Source organism: Asterias amurensis, chromosome 2 (assembly GCF_032118995.1).
Source record: "Asterias amurensis chromosome 2, ASM3211899v1".
Taxonomy (NCBI): Eukaryota; Metazoa; Echinodermata; class Asteroidea; order Forcipulatida; family Asteriidae; genus Asterias; species Asterias amurensis.
Genome location: NC_092649.1, coordinates 11384833 through 11410757, shown reverse-complemented (window position 1 = coordinate 11410757; position 25925 = coordinate 11384833). Strand labels below are relative to the sequence as shown.

At 37.8% G+C, this 25925-nt stretch overlaps 1 protein-coding gene across 3 annotated transcripts in view; it reads right to left on the bottom strand.

Moving 5' to 3' along the window:
• Positions 1-70: 70 nt before the first annotated feature.
• LOC139951107 (serine/threonine-protein kinase A-Raf-like) overlaps positions 71-25925 on the bottom strand; it is a 40212-nt gene continuing 14357 nt past the window's right edge. The window contains exons 3-17 of one of the 3 annotated variants that reach the window (XM_071949945.1): positions 25512-25847; positions 24373-24525; positions 23955-24011; positions 23285-23436; positions 22171-22351; positions 20807-20852; positions 14229-14366; positions 11162-11313; positions 9766-9892; positions 8493-8754; positions 7648-7694; positions 7014-7132; positions 6238-6369; positions 5502-5636; positions 71-5153 (exon numbers count right to left, since the gene is read on the bottom strand). In XM_071949945.1, coding sequence (XP_071806046.1) covers positions 4974-5153; positions 5502-5636; positions 6238-6369; positions 7014-7132; positions 7648-7694; positions 8493-8754; positions 9766-9892; positions 11162-11313; positions 14229-14366; positions 20807-20852; positions 22171-22351; positions 23285-23436; positions 23955-24011; positions 24373-24525; positions 25512-25847 — 2217 coding nt within the window. In that variant the 3' untranslated portion in view covers positions 71-4973. The remainder of the gene's footprint in view (positions 5154-5501; positions 5637-6237; positions 6370-7013; positions 7133-7647; positions 7695-8492; positions 8755-9765; positions 9893-11161; positions 11314-14228; positions 14367-20806; positions 20853-22170; positions 22352-23284; positions 23437-23954; positions 24012-24372; positions 24526-25511; positions 25848-25925) is intronic. The other 2 variants (XM_071949953.1, XM_071949961.1) reach the window with 2 other exon arrangements.

Here is a 25925-nt window from a genome sequence, read left to right as displayed (position 1 = left end):
TGTCAATCTTCATCTATTTCATCACCCCTTAACCCCCAAAATAAATAAATAAAGAGTCCATTCATTTACAAAGATACCTTGTACATTTATTTATGACTGACTTTTGGCTGGCTATGGTACTCATTAAATATGACTAATATATACGTAGGTACACTGAGGAAGATATCAAATTAAAAGTATAATCACCTTATTTTGCGATAAAATTTGACGATAGATGCCACCTTTGTACAACTGTTTACATTTGTATGTTAATCATGTTCAGATAGCTGTTCAAATTTGTATCGCATTGCAGGAAGTATAAACCAGGCCCATATAATCAAGTTACAAAGATGATTTAGATATTCTGATCCCTTGATCAAGTGCACTTAAACATACCTATCCTGTCTGCCATTTGGAGAGTCAAATAAAGGAATTGACTCCCTAACTGGTGGAAATGGTAGGTGCGCATTGTGCGGAGGTGCGTTCCGCACTGTACAAGGGAGAAATTACATGCTCCAGCTGCTGGAACATCAGCATAAACGAAATAAACACCTATCCTGGGCCCGATTTTATAAAGCAGCACTAACTGCTTGACAAATTTCTTTGCAAAGCAAAAATTGAGTCAGAACCAGCCACAACAATTTAGACTTGATGCAATTTGAGCTGGTAACCTGATTCTGCTAAGCAATACTATTCTGTGCTTAGCAAGTTTTTGTGCTTACAGGCATGATTAAATTGGGCCCAGGGCACACTCTGATAATACCATAACAACCTATTCATATTGGCTTCTAGTTTAGATCGAGTATCACCCAATATCTCCAAACCAACCCCAACCCCAAACTACAATAATTGCTTTCAAAAAGGAGTTGAAAAGGAAATGAAAAGGCAGATATTTCCATGGATTAATTTGTTTAATTCACACAATCTCATGCAGGACTACCCATCTCTTAACCCCCCCCCCCCCCCCCCAATCTATAAAATACAACCAGCATGATTGATTGGCCAACCACTCCTTTGATAAGAGACTTTATATTTGAGAACTCACATAATTGGAAAATCCTAACCTGTTTCATTTACATACTGACCAGGGCCCAATTTCATAAAGCCTACAAGCACAAAAACGTGCTTAGCACAGACAAAGCTTGCTTAGCAGAAAATGGGTACCAGCCAACATTACATCATGTTCACATTGTTGCAACTGGAGCCCAACTCAATTTTTGCCAAGGAAAGGACTTTGCAAAGCAGTGTTTTCTGCTTAGCAGCTTTATGGAATTGGGTCTAGGTATGTTACAGAAGTGTAGTATACTGCCCTGGTGCCCTCTTAAGTTAATGTCAACCATGTTTTACAACAGTAGTCTTTAATGATGATCCAACTTACATTTAAACATGGACTTTAAAATAAAACTTTAAGTCAGAAGGAAAGACCTATAATATGTCGGCAAAGGATACCAACATCAAGAAAAAGTAGACTATCCATTCACTACCTTCCCGACTGTTAAAGTATTTTTAGTTGATTTGTATTTTTTTTTTTATTAAACAAAGCCTCGAGATTATTTGATGAAAAAAAGTCAGCACAAAAACCAAACAACCACATCTAGCATTTGACTATTGATATTTACAACTGTAATAATGCAAAATGTGAACTACAGTTATAGTTCTAAAGTGTAGATGTTTTAATCCAGGTGTTTTAATCCAGGCTCATTCAGTCTTCATTCATTTTCTTTTCCCTGGTACACTTTAGTCACATTCTGAAACGCTCCTTTAAAAACAATAACGTACTCTAGCCCTTAAAATAAATACCAATTCATGAAATTTTTCATCTCTGAAACTGTACAATTGTGTTAATAATAGAGGCATACACAGGTTAGTTGTAGCACATTTTATGTATAAGTCTAAATACTGAGCCGGCAGTATGCATTAAATTTTGTTTAATAATTATTAGCAAATGCGATTCATGAGTTCATGGACAATAAAAGCAGTGTTGAAGTCTAGTTGCTAGCTCTAGTGGATTTATCAACAACACCAGTACAATAATAATGGTGGGTGCCAGCCCATAATGTCATTCTCAAATTATTCTTTACATTCAATAATTTACGTCAAGATTTCTTTTAAGATTCAAATATTCCTAAAAATCATTTAAAATACAATTACAAGGATGATAAAACATAAACAAATATTGGTTTATAAAAAAAAACTGTATAACTAATAAGTTACATCTTGTCAGTCTTCTGTAGCACATTATAAAAAAAATAATACAACATCAAAGACACTATGCCCATCCTTTAAAAACACAAACAAAAAATACAATGTACAACTATCATCAATAAGTAATGATGATACATTTTAATATCTCTGCAATTGGCATTGGAGCTCACAACCCTGACCTCAGTGCAAACGCCAAGACGGACTACTTCACTCTTTTTATCATTTTCACCTATCATTGCATAGGTAGCGTCTGTTGTGAAATAAGGGGCATGTTTTTGTTTTATACCCCAAGGCAAAACGGAGAGTGTTATGTACAAAAAAAAAAATCCACAAAAAACATGCCCAACATTCACATCGTTACAGTTAACATTTTGTTTGGTCAACAACTATAATTTCTATAAGACTTTGCCTGGTTTCATTTTAACATACCAAGTACACATCATGTGTTTTTGCTGAATTCATAATCAATTTATCTTTTTAAATCCCCAACAGTCCCGAATTCTCTTTAGAAAGCTGTATGTTTGCTCATCTTTGGGTTACGCAGATGAAATCTTATCCAAGTCACAAACTTTTGATGTTACTTTAGCATGAGCTTGCCGGCCTTTTTACTTTTTCCCGCTTTACCCCTGATAGGGCAGTAGAGGTAAGCGGTAAAACCCTGGAGTATTCTTGAAATGTACAACCCAAACCCTGTTGAAGTGCGCCTCCACAATGTGAAAGTGCACCGGGGTAGCCATGGGGTAAAACAAGTCTTGGGGCCTCCCCAGGGCTGTCTTCCATGGGGATAAAAGATTCAGTGTGAACAGGGCTATAGAGTGAGGATATGGAAGGGTCAGGTTTAAAAAACTGACCTTGGGTGCTTTACTGGTTAACTGAAAATTATATATAGAAAATACACACAATGCCACTGAAATAAGCTATAATGGATGCCAGAGGGTGGAGAAGTGGAAACAGTAAAGATGCATCCTTAGAAAATATATCAGTTGTTTAAAGAGCCTTGGCACATCATGGTATGGGGAACAATTCATGTCCATTATCAATAGACAGTTTCAGACTTTCACCATTGTAGAACATTTTCACATAGCAACATCATTTTTGACTCGAGATTGAACATAGCACAGGCTCTCTTACAAAATTTGACATCACAAATTCGCAACGAATGATTCGCAACAGTTGAACTGTGTTCAACTCCAGCCAAAAAATTGTAGGGAAAACACCCATATGACGTCAAAATCCGCTTTGCATTCACAGGAAGTAACAAACAGGTTTTGAACTTCACACTGACATCATGCAAAATAGGTAGAGCGCCCTCACACTTTGGCCCACTTTTAGTCTGCATAATTTGGATTTACAACTGCACACAAGGCAAGCCACTTGGGTTGTGTACATGTACAAGTTCCCATTATGCACATACCTGTACAAGTACTTGACAAGGAAACAAAATAATGGTTGGTGTAACTACAACCTCTCCGTACATCAAGGAGACTTTTGTAGGGTTTACAGTATATTTAAATTGAGAAGATAAACAGTTATATGTACAGTCATAATACACAGCAGACGGCCATCTTAGCAGTTGGATGAATTTACACGTACAAGGGGAGACTTGGTCGCCTCAAATTTGTTCACATGACTTCTGAATGGACATCAGGATACCACATGAGGGCGCCACAGCTTCCAAAGCAATTGTTGTGTTTGTTTATTTGTTTGTTTTTTAAATAATTCTCAAAATCTAATTGTGGATGCTCATAGAGGGTGCGTTCGATTAGCTTCCCTGTGTCGACCCCGCCGTGCTCATTCGGGCGAGTCTCTGATAAGAGCTTATCGAACGTTCACTCACCATCTCGTGGTGACATCATGCACCTCAGGCCAGTTGCCAGCTGCTGTTTGCGATCAGAAGGTTGGCATTGTCACAATCAAAGATGGCTGGTTTCATCAGTGTGTATACCTATGTAGGCTCATACAGAGTATCAAAGATCAAAGTATGTCACTTCATCTTATGAATCGTTCAATTATAAATCTCAAGCATCGTCACAGTCAAAGATGGCTGGTTTCATCAGTGTGTATACCTATGTAGGCTCATACAGAGTATCAAAGTATGTCACTTCATCTTATGAATCGTTCAATTATCAATCTCAAGCATCGTCACAGTCAAAGATGGCTGGCTTCATCAGTGTTTATACCTATGTAGGCTCATACAGAGTATCAAAATATGTCACTTCATCTTATGAATCGTTCAATTATCAATCTCAAGCTCCCAACAGCTCACCACATATGGAGCAGATGACTTGACGGAAACAAATGATTTCTAGCCAGTGCAATACAGGTCGGTAGTTACTGTGTATCATCCAAGTCAAGATACCTGACAGTATTGACCAAGTTCGCGCAAGGACTATTATTGATCATAGTTGAACTAAGTTTGCCAGAACCCTGTCTCGTCAACGACAGTTGGTCTACGCTAGTCGACTATTTGGAACCAACCTACCAAACATGGTCGCATCGCTGGTTACCAATAGCCAGCTTCAAAGCACAGTGCAGAGTGAACCAGTTAAAACAAAATGATAACGTGAGTTAAGTTGCCGGTCGTCCTGAGATGACATGACGAGAGTCGTTCACACTTCAACCTCTGTGCCCATGCCCTACGGACTGTTCGCCACAAAACAACCACTTGTTAGCCATTTATCCCTGCGCGAACTTATCCCTTCTTGATCAATGCACTCTATACAAGTCAGTAGCAACCAAGTCAAGACACCCCGGCAGTCTCCTAAATAAACACATTCAGTTGTGACTTCTTATAAACCTCCCCCGGTGAAGAAGGTGAATGCCCCAAACTGGCTGTTGATTGGTGTTTTTGGTGATGGGCAATACATGAAGTCATCTGTCTGGAAGCGTGCCCGGTTCATTGAGGGTTCCGAATGACTGCGATGTACCTTGGGTAGAAGACGAGCCAAACCTTCCAAGGATGCCAAGATCTGATATATGAAATAAAACAAATGACCAGTCATTTATTTCTATTGACCTCCTTGAACGGTTTGTTGTAATAATCGTATTGTATTGTATTAATTTTATTACAAAAACTGAACAAGCCCCGTACCCTGGGAAAAAACCCAACAAGCTTACTGCATGCTCACGTATGATGTCTACGTGCATGTACGTACATGTACCTGACATATACAATGGTAACTTCAGATATGCTAAAAAAGTAAGATTTTAACAACACAATTTTCTGACGTTCATGTTCACGTTCACACGGAACCTGCAGCTAAACCTCCCTATTACTATTGTTATTAACTTGTTGTTAATGTGATATTGAAGTTTACCTGAGGGAAGAGTGGTCTCTCCTCTCTATTCATCTTACAGCAGTCTGTGATGAGTCTCTTGAGTGCTTTAGGAGAGTCTGTTCTGGCCTTGCTGGGTTCTGGGGATAAGTAGCCACGCCCAACCATCCAGATTATCTAAAACATCAAAATAATAAGTCATGGGTGAGACAAAGATGTAGACAGCAAAATGTACATCATTCGTCTAGTAATCACAACTATTTACAGAGGTTTTGTTGTAGTTTTGAAGTAATAACCCACTGGGTAAATTTTAATTAATTTTGGGTTGAACAAAAACAGATTTATAAACCTGCGGCTTTAAGATTAAGATGTCTAGTTAATTACTTCTGACTAACACCCCGATCGAAGGTATTATTGGTAAAACAAGGAAGACTGCCAACATTAGCGCTAGATGGCTCAGAGACGCTAATCCGGGGGTCGCAAGTTCAACTCCTGCTTTAGTGAATTTTTCTTTGAACAACCCGACCTGTTGATAAATAACAGTGTTTCTTACCTACCCTTATGTCTTCCCCAAGTGCCAAAATTTCATAACAACATTTGTGAATATTTGTAGCAACATTTCAAAAACAAATGTGTGAAAATTTGTAGCAACAAAAGTGTACCAGCAATGCCAATTTTGTTGTCACTGAAAAATCAACTGTCTTGGGGTGGGGGTGGTTAGATGGGGGGGGGGGGGTGGCTATGAGTGTGATACATGGTGAATGTCATTATTACTAACCTGATCTTTGTTGTTGATGTTAGAGTATGGCAGTTGACCACTAACCAACTCAAACAGCACCACACCAAATGCATAAACATCAGACTGAAAGGAGTATGGGTTTGGATCCTTCATCCTGATCACCTCGGGTGCCTGAAACCAATCCAGAACATTGTTATAAGAAAGAGCATGGAAAACGTCTTTACAACACGGCTTCACCACTAAATAAAAATATTTACAGACAAACCAAAACACATCTATGCCTACTTTGTGTGGGAGATTGACCATCACATCAGTGCAAGAGTCACCAAAAATAGCACCAAGTGTACACCAGAGTTTGATGTAAAAACATCATTATCTTGCTCAAAATAGCCCGGATAGATACCCCAAAAAGTATACAAAGTTTCTGTACAGAGCATTCTCGTGTGAGATACAACGTTTTTGCAAAATCAAGATACAATGTTTTTGCACTAATGCAACGTGTTAAACAATATATAGATAAGCAATACAACTCCCGAAGTCTGGGTTTGTCTTAAGCCTAATTCACACAAAACCAAAGGCAAATGAATTTTTATATTTTTTGAACTGTTTCCTTATGTGTCAAAAGAAAATCTTTCATTTTCGCGATAGACATGAAGCAAAAACGTAGTTTTTATTCACGATCGCTTAGTGAGATGATATTGCCATCCAACTTGGCCTGGGCGACTAGTGAAATTTACTACTCGACTAGTCGCACCTCAAATAGCAGCGACGACGACACTTGACGCACTAGTCGTCCAGGCCTAGATCTAACTTACCATCCATAGGATAGATCCTGTCGGTTGTTCACATAGCTGGGATCCACTCCATCTTGATTTGACCGTAGCCAGACCAAAGTCTCCTATCTTCACTGTCAGGTCATCATGCAAGAAGATGTCTGGAAAAAACAACTGGTCAAGGAATCTGATTTTCTTAAATAATTCCTTCTAGAAAATAAAGAGAAATTAGGGCCCAATTTCATAAAGCTGCTTTAGCAAAAAAGTAGCTAAGCGCAACAAAAGCTTGCTTACCAGAATAAGGTACCAGCCAAACTACATTGTCATGTATAAAAGTTTTGACTGGTGTCCTGCTCATTTTTGCTGAGCAGAAAACTGTTCAGCAATATTTTCTATGAAATTGGGACTAGAACTGTAAGTAGACCATTGAAAAACAACCTGAAAACATATATCCATGTAAGAATGATAATGGGAGCGGAGATCCACCAGGCTGAAACCTTCAATAGATGCTCTAAAAACTAACATTCCATCGGAAAATAAATTGGGTATTGAAATTGCATATTGTACGATGAAAACTGCCACGCAAGAGAGCAAGAAGAAGAGAGATTCCAACAGCCTAAGAAATACAACTGTCTCCACAGACACAAATTCCACTCTTTGAGATTGCAAAGGATACTGTTTGATTTCATGTCTCGATGGATGATATTCTTGGCATGAAGATAACTGAAAATGAGATCACAAACATAAAAGATTATTGTTATTATCATTATTGGTTGGCTAAAATTAATATTGCTTAAATGGGATTGAACCCATGACCTTTGTAACTCTAGAGCAGTGTCTTACCAACTAGACCACCAAGGTTGCCCGTAGCTGAGGTAAGACGCTGCTCTATAGCAAAGGTAGTGGGTTCCAATCCCACTTGAGTAATATACCTGTGATTCTTTTCACAGAGCTCAGGCAAGTACCGAGTAAACAGTGCTAACACATTTCGGTACATACATATGGGTAAAACCAAATTTAATATTCTTTATCCTGATACGGTATTGTATGGCTGGGATACATGGACAGTCACAAGGGAACTTGAAGAAAAACTGGATGGTTGCTATACAAAACTCCTGCGGAAATGTTTCAACGTTCACTGGAGTCAACACATGACAAATACAGAACTGTATGGAAAGGAACCAAAACTTTCCACCAAAATACAACACCTTCGTTTGAGATTAGCAGGGCATTCATACAGAAGCACCTAAGAACCTGTCTCTCAGCTTATCACCTGGTCACCGAAACATGGAAGGAGAAACAGGGGGAGACAAAGGCTCAACTATACAGATGTAGTTGCTAGGGACATCGGGTTGCTTCAAGCTGATCTTCCCAACCCAATGATTGATAGACAGGGATGGGTAAGCCTCAACATGATTCCGACCTCAGTCGACTAGAGAGAGAGAGAGAGAGATCCCAATACAAATTGCCATCTATTAACGCAAAGACAGCTATAAAAACAACAAATATGAAAGGACTTACTCCATTCCCTGTGCCGTCTGTCGAGCGATATTAATCAGGTTATACATCTCAAACTTTGTCTCTTGTACATGTAGATGCTTATACAGACTAGAACCCTCACACCACTGAGTTACAATAGACAGCTGAGGTTTAGACGTACAACCCATGAACAGTAAGATGTTAGCGTGCCTGGTTTTCCTCAACACGGCAACCTCATTCTTAAATGCCTGAAGCTGTGACGCTGTAGGGTCGGTCACATTCAATCTCTTGACAGCCACAGGGCCTGTAGGAAAGGAAAGACATTATTCAGCTTTCATAACATTTTAATCACAATATTTAAAACTGCAACACTTACTAAGATTAAGAATATTTCTCTTAAATTTAATAAAACTACTTAAACAAAAAAGTACATTAGCTAATCACAAAACAGTTACGCTAACAAGAATAAGATAACCAGCCAAAGTATGACTGGTTTCCTCCTCAATTGTGCTTAGCAGAAAAATTTCAAGCACAATTTTCTGATTAAGCAACTCAATAAAATTAGTAGTGCAATTTGTTAAATTACTTTCTGATATTTGTTATTTGACTCAATGTGTTTCAGTGGATGACTATTTTGACAAGTAATACTTTCTTACAAATTTACTTTCAGCCAAACATCAACTATTTTCTCATTCCAATACAAAAGTACAAATGTTTTACCACCACAAAGTGTGGATCTGAGAATAAAACAGGTTCACAAAGTGTATAGACTTGAAACACTCTGTGGGCTTACACCTGCCACACAGTGTTTTTTTTTCTTTATTGTCCCCAGTGTTGAATAACAGAATTTTCATTAAGAATGTCTACAGAGTGACTGCCACACAGAGTGACTGCCACACAGAGCTGTGTGAAGAGTTAAAGATGCTATGTCAGATTTTTGGCCGATTTGACCCCAAAAGTTTGATTTAAAATTCAATAGGTATTTTGATGGGGGTCGAGAAAGTTACAAGCTTCCATATGAGCCATTGCTGGAAAAGTCCGCCAACTATTAGTAGCAGTGAAATGAAGTGCTCAAAATTAGTTTTTGTCGGGATCCCGACAATATATCAAGTGACCAATTCTTATGTGTTTTTTAAGAACGTTTTAAATTTTTGTCATGGTTCCTGACCATTTAAAGTAAAAGTTAAATTTTTTTTCGTTAGGGCGGGTGATACTCTTTGAAAATTACCATTCACTCAAAAAAATCTATTTCTTAATGTTTGGGCCAAAAATCTGACTTAGCATCTTTAATTTTATTGGTGCAATCCATACGCACCATGCCAATGTCCCTTAAAGACAGTTCCAAAAGATCCAGATCCAATCCTTGGACCCATCATGATCTCCTCAGTAGGGATCTCCCAGTCATCGTTGGAGTCTCGTCTTTGTCTCTGTAAAACAGGAACCTAAAACAGTCACTCCAACTTCTGCCTCACAACAAGGTTAACGAGTATTGGTACATGTATATGTAATAATAATGATCACTAGTTCTTAGAACGCATTTTACAATAACCGTGTCAATGCGCATTACATGTACATGTACATGTACATGTAGCAGCAAAACAAATCAATCAATCAAATCTCATTGAACAAGATAATGGCAATGTGCAAAGCTACAACTACTTGGGCACAATAATTGACAGTCAGTTGAAATTGCTCAGTGCTCATCACAAAGGGCTAATGTACCTGTTAATGTATTTCTTGCTTAAAGTAAATTCTTTTCAAGTAGGAAATTATGATTCTTTTTTTACTCATCTGTTATTGAAAGTGCTATTACTCATGACTGTGTGGTTTGGTACAATGGAGCAAGAAAACATGTTACAGATACAATGAAATGGGTTGTGAAACAAGCATCCCAAATCTTAGGGATAGATATACATGTAGACCTGGATGAAACTTAAAAAGAAAAGGTTCTATCTGATGGCGAAGTGGTCAAAAGTAGCATCGACCAGGATCCACTCAACCAATTTTGTTTTTATCAGACTAAGAAGTGGTAAGAGATGGCAGTCACTTCGATGCAAAACAGGTACCTCAACTCCTCCATATCATATGCTGTCCATCTCCTTAATAATCAACCCAGACGTTAACTACTGTACATCAACTACTCTCTGCTAAGAGTTTAAGTGATATCACTTATATTCTGTTTGTGTGTAACTTTTTTGTGTATAGCATGACTCATATGAAGAACCGAGAACAAAAGAGAAAAGGGAACACAAAATGTATCCATAAGAGATCAACCTGGAAGACCTGGCCTTCGCTCTGGTTCAGACAGTACACTCTTGGCAGTTCCAAAGGTGCATTCCGCTGCCAGGGATCGTGCTTTTTACGCACATGCTCCGCGCCTTTGGTACCGTCTCCCTCATCACATTCGCTCTGCCGAGTCACTTGCAGTTTTCAAGAAACATCTCAATACTTTCCTGTTCAATGACTGATTGCTTTGACTGTATTCCTATTATCAGTACCATTATTTATTTGCTTATTGTTTAGTTTCTTGTAAAGCGCTGTGGTACCTCGTGTAAGAGCGCTAAATAAATGTCTGTTATTATTATTATTTATTAACGAGTGGGGTGCTCCACAAGAAATTTTGTGTTCGAAGTCTATGTGAACGAACAAAAGCTGTCTCCACAGGGATGCAATTTGTGGATGCAGCGAATATTTCTTCCATTAAAACTTACCGTCTTCTTAATCTTATTTTCATCTGAGCTTGTTGAGCTCGTTGGGCCTCTGTTCTTCCATCGGTGTGTTGGTGAAGCTTGGCTATTAGAGATGATTTTATTTGGACTATGGACCACTGAGTTGGGTAGACTGGAGGCTAGGTTGGACATTGCTAAATGGTGAAAGAGTGGGACACAACCAATCGCATACAATTAATTGAGAAAAGTCTCAATCGTAGTTAGGGAAAAACTCTTAATCATCATAACGAAAATCATCAATTAATAATAATAATAGTAGAGTTAAGCCTGGTTCATACTTCCTACGCATACGCTGTGCCAAGCAAATTTGACTTAACGAATGAGTTGCCCTGTGCTTAAATCTTGCAGAGCGTTTGCAGAGAAACCAGATGTTGTGACGTCAAATTCACTTCGCATTCACAAGGAGTATGCACCAGGCTTGAAGTTGACCATTTTAAAAAATGCCAAACAAGATGAAGATTATTAAATCTTTATAGATTATGAATAATGGACATTGCTTTCATATTAAATTTTAGTTCTCACCTCAAAGTATTATCAAACTCCAAACAAGTTTACTTTCAAATATTCCATATATTTCTCCCTGTTGAAAACACTTGGATGTCAAAATCACACGTATGTCTTTGACTGGGATAGCTTTACACGAGTCATAGGAGTGCAATCATAAATTTCTCAGAAAAATACACTGTGCTGCCAGCACAGATTTCCCCAACATTGCACTTCAGAAATGGTGGCCCCATACATAAACATGAATAATCTTGTTGCACCGCCCGCCCTTGGTGGACTAAATTGGATTTAGGAGCCTCCCACTGAAATTGGTCAAGCTACAACACTGATGTAGGTTTCTTTTACAAGCAGTTGATACTTGATCTGAACACTGTCAAAGAACATTTTGCTCCTGACAAAGCTGCCCCAGAGCAAGTTTTTCTACCAAGTTTTGGTTCAACAAGACATTTTTTTTTCAACTGAGCATTCTGCATGCTCTCATTGCACATAAGGCTAGTCAAACCATAAGACAGTGAAATTGTCCTTAACAGGAAATTAATAATTATTTCAAATGAATTAATGTAGATATGAGATTATTGTGAAACTACGAACAGACTGAGGAAGGGAAAAAACAAAAAAATTCTTATTCAGAAACTCACAAAAGCAGAACATGAAATACACAAACAGTCTGAACAAAGACAAAAACAAAGATCTGAGCTGAGACTAACACAGGCTTGAAGTAAGACCAACACAGGCTTGAGGTTAGATTAACACAGACTTGAGGTAAGACTAAAATAGGCTTGGGGTAAGACTAACACAAACTTGAGGTTAGACAACACAGGCTTGAAGTAAGATTAACACAGACTTCAGGTTAGACTAACACAGACTTGAGGTAAGACTAACACAGAGACAGAAAAAGCTGACAGAAACACACAGAGAGACTAAGCCCGTGTCCCAATTTGCGGCTACAGCTATGGCTACAGCTAGATTTCAGCATCATCATGCGCTGAAGTGTAGGAGTGCGTTTTGGTGACCCCAACAAGAAGCAATGGTCATCGGTTGCGCGTTTTTGCGTGTTTGGTTGAGCGCGGTGACGATGCTGTTCAGACCAACCGGTAACCGACTTGTTGAGTCTGTTGGGCTTTGGTTGGGGTCGCCAAAACGCACTCCTGGATGTCTTTAGCAAAACCCTTAGCAACAACCTTTACATTTAGAGCTGTAGTCGTAGCCGCTAATTCGGATGTGGCTGATGCTGGACAAACATAAAACGTTACAGACAAAAGGAGAATCCAATTGCAGGCATACATGTACATGTTCAGTATGCAATGAGACATAGACATAATAATAGGCATCTTTGACTTTTCTCAATAATTTAAGCAATTTGAGAATGATAGAAGTGAAATGGAAGAACCCTGCAAACCCTTGCTCGTTACAAAACTGAATTGGAAAATCATGACGCTCGTTCTTCAGTTTTTGAGGGAACTTTTTCTTCTGAAATTGAAACTTGGGTTTGACGCTTGTTCTTTAGTCTTTGAGGGAACGTTTTCTTCAAAAATTTAACTTAGGTTAGCTTGATTCTTCCTTGAATCAAGATGATATCTCAAGTGCCAATGAAACCCAATGAAACCTACATGTACATGTAGACAACTGACAGAAACCTAAATACAGTTAGCATATCATGTAGGATTAAAAAAGTGAGTTGTTTACACATAACAACAATGTGAAATTAATCTGTTGTAGGAAGAAATGATGGCTCAGAGAAGCCGTTGAGATGTTGAGTCACAATGTTTTGCACAGCATCCCTCTTCTAACAACAAGCAGGGTACAGAGTTCGATTCGAAACATCAAGCCCCAACATTAAATGGTGGGGTTTGAAACTTTTCATGGTGGGAGTATAATTAGGTGAGGGTTTGCAATAGCACCATGTGTAAATCTCATTTGGGTAGTGTTGGTTCTGAAAATAACTGGTGGTTGACAACTCAACGTTTCGATCATTATGCTCTATCTACGTAGCAACAGAGTCCATCATCCTCCTGAAGACTATCCTAGCAGAATGATTCAAGTTAAATGTCAACTCTGTTCCTTTTCAGAACCAACACTACTCAAAAGCGCGGTGCTACCGTAAACCGCACCTAGATAAAATGGTGGTCATGATAAGAACCACAGTTGAGTCCCAATGTTTAGTATGGCAGCCTTCTCCTGATTGTTATCAAGACACAATGAGACTCCACATGACCTCAACTCCACATCCAATCAGAATCAACAATTCTTCTCTGAAGATATTAATTTGACATTGTTGTTACCAGTGATTTGTTCACTTTTTAGACAGAAACCTGTTAAGTCTACTTTATAAACAGACATTTGAAACAAACAAGGTGGTTCTAAGCATCCATCCGAACCAAAAAAATATATATAATAACAAACATTATGTGTTATAGTTTCACAGTTAACCACCAAATATAGTTTAACAAAATCTGCACTAACAGACAATGTTCTACCAACAACATTTATAATGATAAAGCTCTTTGAGTATGTAAAAGCGTGAAGCGAAGCATGATACACTCACCAGGTAGCGCACTGCTTGGGCTGTAATCAAAGACATTATCGCGCCCAGCGCTCACAATGGTTGGCGTGATGCTTATTTGGCGCGGCCGGACCACACTCACGGCAGGGCTTACTGCCTGGGTGTGTCTGGCTCCAAGATCTAGGAGGGATGAAGGGGAGGAGGAGGAGGAAGAGGAGGGAAGGAGACAGTTGAGGATAGGGTGCAGGGAGGGGGAGGAAAATGACAAGAACAATCAGGCAGGATGGCATACATAAAGGGGTCATTATGGGTAGGGGGAGGGGAATTGAGATGCAAGACATTTATTTATTGCAAAGGATAATGATAGAAAGAAGAAGGTGTTTTTTTTTATTTTTACAAATGTACACATTGGGGGAACAATTTCTTAAAATGTAGGAAAGGAAAGAAGATGGTGATGAAGTTTGTAGTTAGTTATGGACCGATGCAAAAGTGATGAGGATGATCAAGAGTAACGTTGACTGGTATGAAAATCAACGTACTCTGATATGATAAGGTTGACAATGAGTAGTGCTGGGCGAATAGTGAAATTTTGTTATTCGGATACCGCTGGCCAACTATTCGAAATTAACCGGATATTCGAATCGTTTTTTCGCCGCTAGAGGGCACTGTTTAAAAAAAAAAAATTTTTTTTTTTTTGCCGCTAGAGGGCGCTGTTCGTTTGTGAATGAGATCTTTTGGGCGGATTGATATTAGTTTTAGACAGTGTCACTCGGTTCATTCATAAAAATGACCGGATCTAATTTAAAGATGGCGATTTGCTTTTTCTTTTGAGCGTGATTGACTCTACGTGAAGGAAAACTTTTGTAATCTTTGAACAAATTAGGTCAGAAATGTCATTGTTTTAACTCTTCACGGAGGTGAGCATAGTTAAATACTTAATATATGCTGTTTTATGCTGTCTTAATAGAAGTTTCATAAGGATTCAGACAAAACATTCATATCAGTTGTCGCCCGACGTCCGCGGATATTAAAGAATATCCGGTTAATCGGTTGTAATTACAGAATTATCCGGTTTGTAAATAGGTATTCGCGCCCTATGCGGATATCCGGTTAAGAAAAAAAAAGGCATTCGCGGTTACGGATAGGAAAACCTATTCGCCATTAACCGGATATTCGAATAATTCGCCCAGGCCTAACAATGAGTAGCCCAATATGATGAGGCTGATGATTTTGAGGAGTCCTAGGTCATCTTGACGACACAGATGAGAATGTGGATGACAAAGATGATGATGAGATTAAGATGATGATAATGATAATGTGAAGGACTTTGATAATGCAGATTAAGATGATGATGATGATGAAGTTAAGATGATGATCAGATTACAAAAAATAAATAAAAAATTGTTTATGCAAGTTGCCAGACACACAAGGCCAGAAGGCCTGAAGGCCACTTCACGGTTCGGGCTACAATCAACTTTTTTTCTGGGGGGCCGTTGCCACCTACTCCTGGGGCTGAAACTGGGTTACCCCCTTTACAGTCCATACGGATGTAGGCTTGGGTATCATCCATTGATGATGATGATGATGAAGTTAAGATGATGCGTTTAAGATGATGACGGTGAGAATAAAGATGATGATGACATTAAGATGATGATATTGATTATGTGAATGAATTTGATAATGCTGATAATGAAGATGAGGATGGTGAGATTAAGATTGTAATGATTAAACCAATGACGGCAATGATTGAGATGAGTATGAAACATTCATACATGTACATCAATCAGCTTTTACTGCTATTCTAAATGTAACAATGAAAAGTTACAAAGTTGTAAACATAACCACTGGTAGAAATCTTTTGTTTTAATAAATAGTACACTGGCATACAACCATGTGTAAATCTCTTTTGTGCGAGTGTTGGCTCTGAGAAGAGCCGGTTGGGTCTCTTAACAATGGTCTTATGAAAGGTCCGAGCTAAAAGACCTGTGGTATATGTATGGACGTCAGTTTGTCATGAAATTTAAGACTTGATTTACAAGCAATCATCTGAACAATTTAGGATGAATTTCTTGAGAATTCATAGGAATGAACTTGTCACAAATGAACATGTCACGGCAGAATGAAAGATTGATAACAATACAAGTGTGACTGCTGTGTACCATAGAATGAATGATAATGACAATGGATTAGGAATAATGAATGACGGAGGTGATCAAATGTAAAGAACAATGGATTAGACAAATAAATGATCCAGGTGATCAATTCTAAATGACAATGGATTATGATTGGATTAGGTGATCAAATGACAATGACAGTGAAAATGGATTAGAAGGAAATCTTTGGTCAGCAACAAGAGAATCATGTTAATATCATCACTCACAGAGTCTTGATGGACAATATGGGTTAGTCATATTTAAAGCACACCCATAAAATGACTGCCAGTCTTGTACCATTACCACCCCCCCCCCAAAAAAAACCCCAAACAACAACCACAACAACAACAATGACCCAGATGGCCAATTCAGGATATATTTTAGCCTTTGAGAAAGACTCTGCTAGGGTCGAATTGCTAGGCCAATAATTTTTATTTGTTTATTTGCATTCTAGGAAATCGAAAACATTTTCCTTTTCTAATACCAGTTATGAGAAATTTAGTATTCAATACTCATATATAGGAGTATTATAAGTCTCTCTAGCCTACTACTTGATGTCTATGAGTTTTCATTCAATGGGTAAATCAAACCAATAACCAACATGTTCTTTATTTACTAGAGACAAAATGAGATCGATGACTTCAGGAATCTGTGAACGAGACAGTACCATTAATGTTCATGGGATAACTTGAAATTACACAGCAACCATGGCCTACGTTGCCCGTGTACTTTGCCTGGGTGCCCCTCTAAAAGTTTCCAAAACACTTTAATGTAAAATAAAAATGGCCATGTCCTCTGAAAGATGATATGCCTAGCCTGGATCATTATCAGGTACAAGGGATATGGAAGACACGCCCATAACAAAAATCTTGAAAATTTCAAGGAATATCTTGTCTTACTTTTGGCTAACAGTTCAATCATCCAAACTTTATACACATTAACACATTCCTGTGCCTTGGAATATATTTGGTAAACATCCAGTATAGCTTAATTTTGAAACTAATGTATGTGCTTTAGTTGCTGACTCTTCTTTAAATTCAACAATCACTTCAATACTTTCTACAAGCCATGAACAAAGTGAGAATCAAAATTTTTCAAAAGACTGGCAACCATTTTATGGGTTATATGGACACAAGATATAATGCAGTAATAATCAATAAAATAAGATCATGAAAAGCAATACGAGAAAGAATATTGCATCAAAAATATTCACAAATGATTTCACATGTTTAGGACATTCAACTGTTCAAAGAGCCTGTACACTTTCGGGTAGTTTCATTATTGTTTTAGTTTCCGCAATGTATACCCCTTCTCTTGCCAAGGGACGATTTCATAGTGCTTCTTGATGGTAAACCAACTATAGCAGAAAATTTGGTGTATTGCGCAGGTTGATTAGGTGGTATGCTTGCGCGTTTAACCACAGATTTGCATATTTTACGCCATTCATTTTCATAAAGTAAGCACTTAAAAACCCAATCAATGTAGGGCCTCCAATATGATTGGAATTGGGTCCTGGGGCCGATTTCACAAAGCAATAAAATTCATCGCAAGACAAGTTTTCAGTATCACCATAGAGATTTGTATTGTGACATCACACTTTACTTAGCAACTACGATTGATTTGAAGTTACGATCAATTTGAGACCTTTGTGAAATCGGCCACTGGAGAAGGAAGGCGAGGACAGATACCACTACACCAACCTGACCACCTTTTTTCTTTTTTAGTGTGAGCTTATTTTGTTTCAAAAAGGTATTAAAGGCAGTGGACACTATTGGTAACTACTCAAAATAATTGTTAGCATAAAAACTTACTTGGTAACGAGTAATGGGGAGAGGTTGATAGTATAAAACATTGTGAGAAACGGCTCCCTCTGAAGTGACGTAGTTTTTGAGAAAGAAGTAATTTTCCACAAACTTGATTTCGAGACCTCAAGTTAAGAATTTGAGGTCTCGAAATCAAGCATCTGAAAGCACACAACTTCGTGTGACAAGGGTGTTTTTTCTTTCATTATTATCTCGCAACTTGGACGACCGATTGAGCTCAAATTTTCACAGGTATGTTATTTTATGCATATGTTGAGATACATCACGTGAGAAGACTGGTCTTAGACAATAACCAACAGTGTCCAATGTCTTGAAACTTTCCGACAACTTTGTGTGCCTGAAGCATTTCTTTAAGAGAAGACTTGATACCACGAATGTCATATCGGGAAGCACCCATGCTCCATTCAACACAATTGCTAATTCACTTTTTCAATCTCAAAACAATTTCTACATATTTACTGATGATATTGCTTGAGTATATCTATCAATGCAGAAGTACAAGTCAGTTACCAAAGGTGTACGGCTTTTTGAACAATTGGTGAAAAGAAAAAATAATAATCTTACTAGCAATGGCAAAGTAAAAAGAAAAACAAACATATCAAAACTAAAAGAAATCAAAAAGCGATCATTGATAACTCAAGTGGTGTCCAGAAGAAATATTCTTTGTTATTCTTAAAATTATGCAATGCAAATATTTCTATTGTTATGAATACAATTTTTGTTCTGAACCGTATTAAATGCATTTTTTTTTCTGCCACGTTCTTTACTGCAGGAAGAATCATGTGTTTAGGGAAATGGCAACAAAGCAAAATGTTGATAAATCACATGCCATTTAGAGAAAGCAAAATTTGGTAGCGTTTTCAGGAATATTTTATTTTCTCACCAGCATCTGATATACAAAATAATAACTTATGAATAGATTTTTAAATTGAACTTTATCATTGGTTCTTAAAAGGGTAGAAAAAAAGTTGCCCTTAACCTTTTTACTGACTGGCCAGCAGGACCGCCTAGCGTGTTATTTCACTAGTACGTTAGCTTCTTCACTAGTCAATATTTTAAATGCAATAGGGAATGCTTTTTAAAACTGAGCTACTTAGTCAGCCGGACCAGCTGGAGTGAGTTTTGACTGGTCCTCATATGTTTTAACTGGCATTTGGCCAGCAGACCACTGTTCAATTCCGTCCTTTATTTTTCTGATAAATACACCATCTAGTCAACCTGTAATTTCAATAGTTCAGCTGGTTCCATTTGAGTGAAACATCCCAAACACTCTATATGTTATCACGGAATAAGTGCTTATTGTGAGGTCTTCCAATGCTATTTTGCTGGCTGTGCTATTATTTTATAAGGAAATTGATTCCGTTAAAATCAGTGAGCTTTCAGATGCAAACTGGTGTGGCCCTTTTTTAAAACAGTATCCATCTTGTCTCCCCTCCTTTAATACAAAGTAGCTTGTTTCTTGGTTCAAATCAATAAAAAATTAACTAACATGACCAATCCATGTATTTCCATAAAGCTGGGTAAAAAAAAAAAAAAAAATTTAAAAAAAGTTAATCCGCACTCAAAAGAAAACAAAATGAACACAAAATCATGCACAGAAAACTCAAAAGCTCCCGAAAAAATAAAATAAAAATGGCAGTAAGTACTACTCAAGGAAAGGTTTGTTTCCGATGTTATCAGCCAGGGATAGCGAAGGTATTTTGATTATTTCAGGCAATGATGACTACTTTGACATGGAAGAGGATGGAGTTGGGATGCAGAAAGGACTGATTTTTTTATTATTTTTTCTTCATGATTGCGCTTTGTTCAACTGTGCAAGCAAGCGTGTTATTTAATTTGCTGGTGACACAACCAAATGCAAGTTGTGTTTGATCATGTCAGGAATAAGTGGCCATGCAAGGATTGTGGATTCTGCTGCTTGAATGAATGAATGTTAATCCACACCCTGGCTTTAATGCAGCGTAATTAGACCAGCATGAACCCACATCAAAAAATACTTCAACCAAATTTGAACAGCAATGTCCCACTCTTCAGACTATGTCATCTTCACCAAAATCTAATTTGTTTTCCTTGGAGACTAAAGTTTTGAAAACTTTCAAGAGTTTGAAATTAAATCTTGAAACCTTTGAGGCCTAGCTGGAAATCTCCTCTTAGTCAAAGCAATGAAATGTCACAGGCCAAAACCATATTGGCATCTTGTAACAATGCATTTCTTGTTGAAGAACACTGACTACTACTTTGATTAAAAACACCAAAAGTCCTCAAAGCATTACTTGAATGAGATGATGTTAATACACAGCCAATCTTTGGCTGTTGCAAAATACCCTGGTAGAGTCCCAGTGCTACAAAAGCAAGTTCAAAACTAATTCATGCTTCATTGAATGATTTGTTGAATACAGAACAGTTTATTTTAGAGTTTTTCCTGAAGATATTGTACTTGAGTATGAAAGTAAAAAAATAAGTTTTGAAAAGTGCTAACAAGCTATGAAGATCTAGGATTGAGGGAAAACACACTAAAAATAGATCTATAGCGTCATAAAACGAATCTTGGTGATGTGATGACATAGTTCTTTTGTTGTAATGTTTACCTCACACCAAAATTGACAAACAAAGTAATTTGTTAAGCAGCGATAAACGCACTCACCTGTGGGGTTGGTTTTAAAGACAAACTTTGTATCGCTGTTGTACTCCTGTTGGTTGATGAAAAAAAATAAACTTTATGCTTTACACTGAATCCTTTTGGTAATTGTCAAGGACCAGTTTTCTCACTTGGTGTTTTTCAACATATGCAAAAAACACAAAACTGTGAAAATTTGAATTGAATTGGTCGACGAAGTTGCAAGATAATAATGAAAGAAAAAACACCCTTGTCACATGAAGTTGTGTGCTTCCAGATGCTTAATTCGAAACCAATTCAAATATTTTACTGAGAAATTACTTCTTTCTCAAAAACTACGCTAGTTCAGAAGGAGCCGTTTCTCACAATCTTTCATACTATCAACAGCTCTCCATTACTCGTTACCGAGTCATTTTTTTTAAAGGTTTGTTTAGTAATTACCAATAGTGTCCAGTGCCTTTAAAGGGTGTGTGTACTTTTTGTAGGACAAAAAAACACAATGTCCACAGTTTTACATTAAACTTGCACAGTTTGAAGACAATGATAGTAGAACGCTTCCCTGAAAATATTACGTGCTGAGGCCCTGTAGTTTTGGGCTAATGAGTAAAACAATGTCATGAAAATAATTTTTGTCTCACGAGACCAAAATTATTTTAAGCATTTACAAACATATTTTCATTCAGTGTTTCACTAATTTTCTCAAAAATTACAGCACCTCAGATAAGTAATATTTGAAGGGAAGCTTTCCACTACCATTATCTTCAAACCCTGTAAGTTTAATATAAATCAATGGACATTTTGAAAAAGTACCCAAATCCTTTAAATGCAAAGCACAATGTGTACCTTTGGTTTTTTGACCTGTTTGATTGTTTTAATCCTAGTGTAAATGTAGGATGTACAAAATAAACTTAACATCTGAAAACTTCATTTCAAAAGGGGGCTGCGTTTTTGAGATCTCGCCAACAATCTGGAGTGAATATGTCCACACAGGAGGAGTATGAACACACAATCTGAAGAACGCTTCTCAAATTTATATTTTGGGGCATAAAAACTGTAATCTTTTGCCATTTATAACCACATGTTTTTCACAAAATGCTTCACCAAAACCAAAGTATATCGTCCCATGCAAGCCATTGTTCAACCATTGATCATCTTCAATTCATTCCTTTTTTCGCTCATCTAGTTGCCCTCCTGTCATGTTCTGTTCTGGTTTTTTAAATTATATTTATTGTGTGCTTTTTTCTTGAATAATTATTGTATTCATTATTATTTTGATTGGTTCGTTGTGTTATCGTTTAACTTTTGCTGTGCTTTTTGATGTGCTTGTATTTGTTGAGGTCAAATAAATAATAATAATAATAATAATAATAATAATAATAATAATAACCCACCTCAAAGGTTGTGCCAGAGATTGCATTAACTGCATTGAAGCTAACATTAGGCGCTGACGTAGAGCGTTCTCTTGGTAATGTAGCTTTGGGCATATCGGATGTGGAGTTGGGCGTCGTCGGTGACTCTGGCTCATCCAAGTCTGTATCAGCATTCTCATCCTCAACATTCTTCATTAATAACCTTTCAATTTAAAACACACAACAAAACAAAACACACATTCTATGTCAAACCAATCATCCAAAATGTTTGCTCTTTCTAGTTGTTGTATTAGTTTTTAACTGTGCTATATAATTCTTAATTGAGCTGTTGCATCAGGACCATTACTCTTCAATTCAAATCATTCATCAAACAGAAAACCTACAATGTATCAATTGTTTTGAAAAAATATTTAAAATGTATATTGCGCCTCTTACAAACAAATGATCAAAAGCGTATAATACATAATAAAATGCACAGAATGAAAGAAAAAGATTTAAAAAAAGACTGGTCACCATGCCAGTGCACAAACCACCATGTAGGAATACATGTAGGGCTGTACCGCCAACAGAGAACTAAAAGTTACTTATTTAAATTACAGGATAGGACTATCCTTGCTCAGGAAAGTATATTGTTATTATTGGGGAAAAAACCTACAACTAATGCTGGATTTGTTTTAATGTTGTTATTTTTCAGGTTAACAAAGACAAATTTACTAGGGCAAGATTTAAAACTGTGATCTTCGCATTAATGCCTTTGCTTTACAAACAGAGCTATTGAGCACTGATGTTGGCGGGCTTCTTAATTTGTCAATATCTTTACTCGGGTGCCAGTCAGAAGCCATTCTACAGGCAACTGCCGTATAGCCAGCGATCGCACCCAAGTTTACATACAACCTGGGAAGTTGCAGCTCAAGGAGACATGATTTTTTTCATTTAAAATGTCAAGTAATAAAACAGAAAGGACTCGGAAAGTACTGAGTATACAGTGCTAACACACATCGGTGTACGAGTAAAAACCAAAATTAATATTCTTTATCCCCGATGCAAATTTAACATCCATTGAATCTGAATGGGTAAATCTAAATTGTTGGGGGAAATACACAACCCTGCAATACTTTTTCTGCAATGTACTTACATTTTATATAGATTCTCTGCAACACAAAGCGTTGGTACCTTGCTGGCACATCTCTGATGAAACTTGTAACCACATGTTTGACATCGGAAACCGTGGAACAGCAGCTTATGACAGGTATCACAAAACACCAACGTGAAGAAGGTCTTTCTTACCTACACGTAGAAAACAGTGGTTGAATTCAGTACAGCATGGACATTAATGCAAATAAATCAATTTTGTATAGCGCATATTACAATAATCGTCTCAATGCGCTGTACTTTAGTGCCCTGATCATTGGGCCAATAACATTCCGGTAGTCTTTCTCAGCTCCTTGGGGAGTATTGACCCATTTCGCCTGACATCATCAGCAGAAAAATCTAGAACGCGCCATACTGGTTGGCAATTTCACTGTGCATTTTTATATATAACTCTATGCTGGTCATGTGAGCATTTTAGGTGACGTGGCGTTAATACACGTAAACCTAACTGCCCACCAATATGGTGAGCGTGGCATTGGTCGCCGCGCGTGATATGCGTGCAAGGGGTCAATACAGTCGGTGCTGAAAGTTACAGGTGGAGCACCAGTCACAACATTGTAAACCGGTAGCCAGTTTCTGGTGAGCAATATTTTCTGAGCTTAGCATTTTTTTTTAAATGAAATAGGGCCCAGGTCTCAGCATACTGTACTTACAAAATTATGAGATATGCTCCTAGCAGTAGGACACTGTTCTGAGATCTCTACACATATCTGAAAATCAAACAAGTTTTAAGAACCATTTAATAACAGGAAAAAACATTGTGCTGTTTAACAGTGCCACTTGAAGGTCCAATATATATTTCTGCTCCTATTCAAGTTACGAAAAAAAAATTCAAAAGAAAAGGGTGCCATCATAACAAGTGTGCAGACACTGGGCGAGCTTCAGAATGTACGGTCTTGCCATAGCCTCACTGTACTGTTACACTGCTCAAAAAAGTTGTAAAAATTTTTTACACACACAAAAATGTAAAACTAATTTCATAATTTCAAAGCAAGATTCAGCAGTAGCGTCATCTACTCTAAACACCATGTACAAATGTGTTCACATAAAGCTAAAGGTTATGGTTCTTACTTCCTCTCCGGCCAGGTACATCATATCCGTCTCCCAGGGTACTGGATTCCTTGGATTGCGTTTGTAGACGTTGCACATGTCAGACGTCAACTCTCTCATCTTCATAGCTTTTGCAAGGGCATCTCGTAATGTTGTACCTTGCTTACACAGTACCTAAGAATAAAACAAGGTCTTAGAAATGAGCAAGGGGTATCATTCTACAAAAGAACATAAAGTATATTTTATTTAGTTAATATAGCCTGGTTTATACTTCCTGCAAATGTGAATGGAATGCGATAAAAGAAATTATGTCACAGCTACATTTTCACTGCAATTGAAAACAGCTCAACGCTCCCTGATTATTCTTCAGGAATTTGTGACATCAAATTTCGTATCGCATTTACAGGAAGTATGAACCAGGCTTACCAGTGTGAATACCCAGTCGTTACTGTGTGGTAGTAAACAAATTGAGAGGTTGGGTGATGTTAATGGACCATGCTGAAGGCGAGGTCCATTAAAAACGGCCAGCCACCGACCAAGATCATTACCACATAGTGAAGACAGTGTCATCACACTGTTATTCCCATTACTTAATACATTTAAAGATTTTAATTTTTTTTCTTCATACGATTTATTCACCCCTAAAGGTCTTTCCTTAGGCTGTTGTTTTTTGCATGGCACCCATTGTCGTACAAGGTAACTAACTGTGGGGTCAGTTGAAGGGGTCAAATGTCACCTAAAATTTTATCAACAGCTACATGTATTTGGCATGTCATGGCCTAGATGCTAAGAGCAATGGAATCAAGCTCTGGTATTGATCTGGTGTTTGATCAGCAGAGTGTGGGTTAGAGTCCCAGTCATGACACTTGTTTCTTTAAGCAAGACACTTGACCATGATTGCTTCGTTAAGATTGGGGAGGTAGTGCTTTCCGCTCTACCAGCCAGGCTCCTTAAGAAAGATACCTAAGCCTATACATACATTCGTATGGACTGGTACAAGGGGGTAACCCTGTTTCAAGGAGTAGTTGGCAATGGCCCAAGGAAAAAATAGTTAAATTGTAGCCACACCTTGAAGTGGCCTTCAGGCATTGTGTGTCTGGAGACTTACTTGTAAACACACAGAAATAAAACAAATGATTAAAAGGACAATTGCTACTCACTGATGTTCTCTGCTTATAGGGAAGATACACTCGCACATAGATGCTGACGGGTGGAGACTTAGGCGTTTCCTTTGCATGATAGGGATAATGATCGTCATCAATAGCGGATCGAACAGCGCCCTCCAAAGGTCTCAGAGGAAAGGGTATCGGAGGCAGACCATCCGTATCTGTGATAGCGGACACTATCTTGAGATGATGTGGATATTGCGTGGTTCGGGTGTCCTCTTGAGGGGTAGGGACTGGAGATGGGGAGGCACGGCCATTGCTCATGCGATCTTGAAGGTCCTGCTTCCGCACCTGGTATTCGTTTAGTTTCTCCGTTAGCTCTTCATATTCCTATATAATAGAAGACAATAGTAGGTAGTCAATCCATTAAAAATCATGAATTAATAACCTTCACCACTTCGGAGGTCC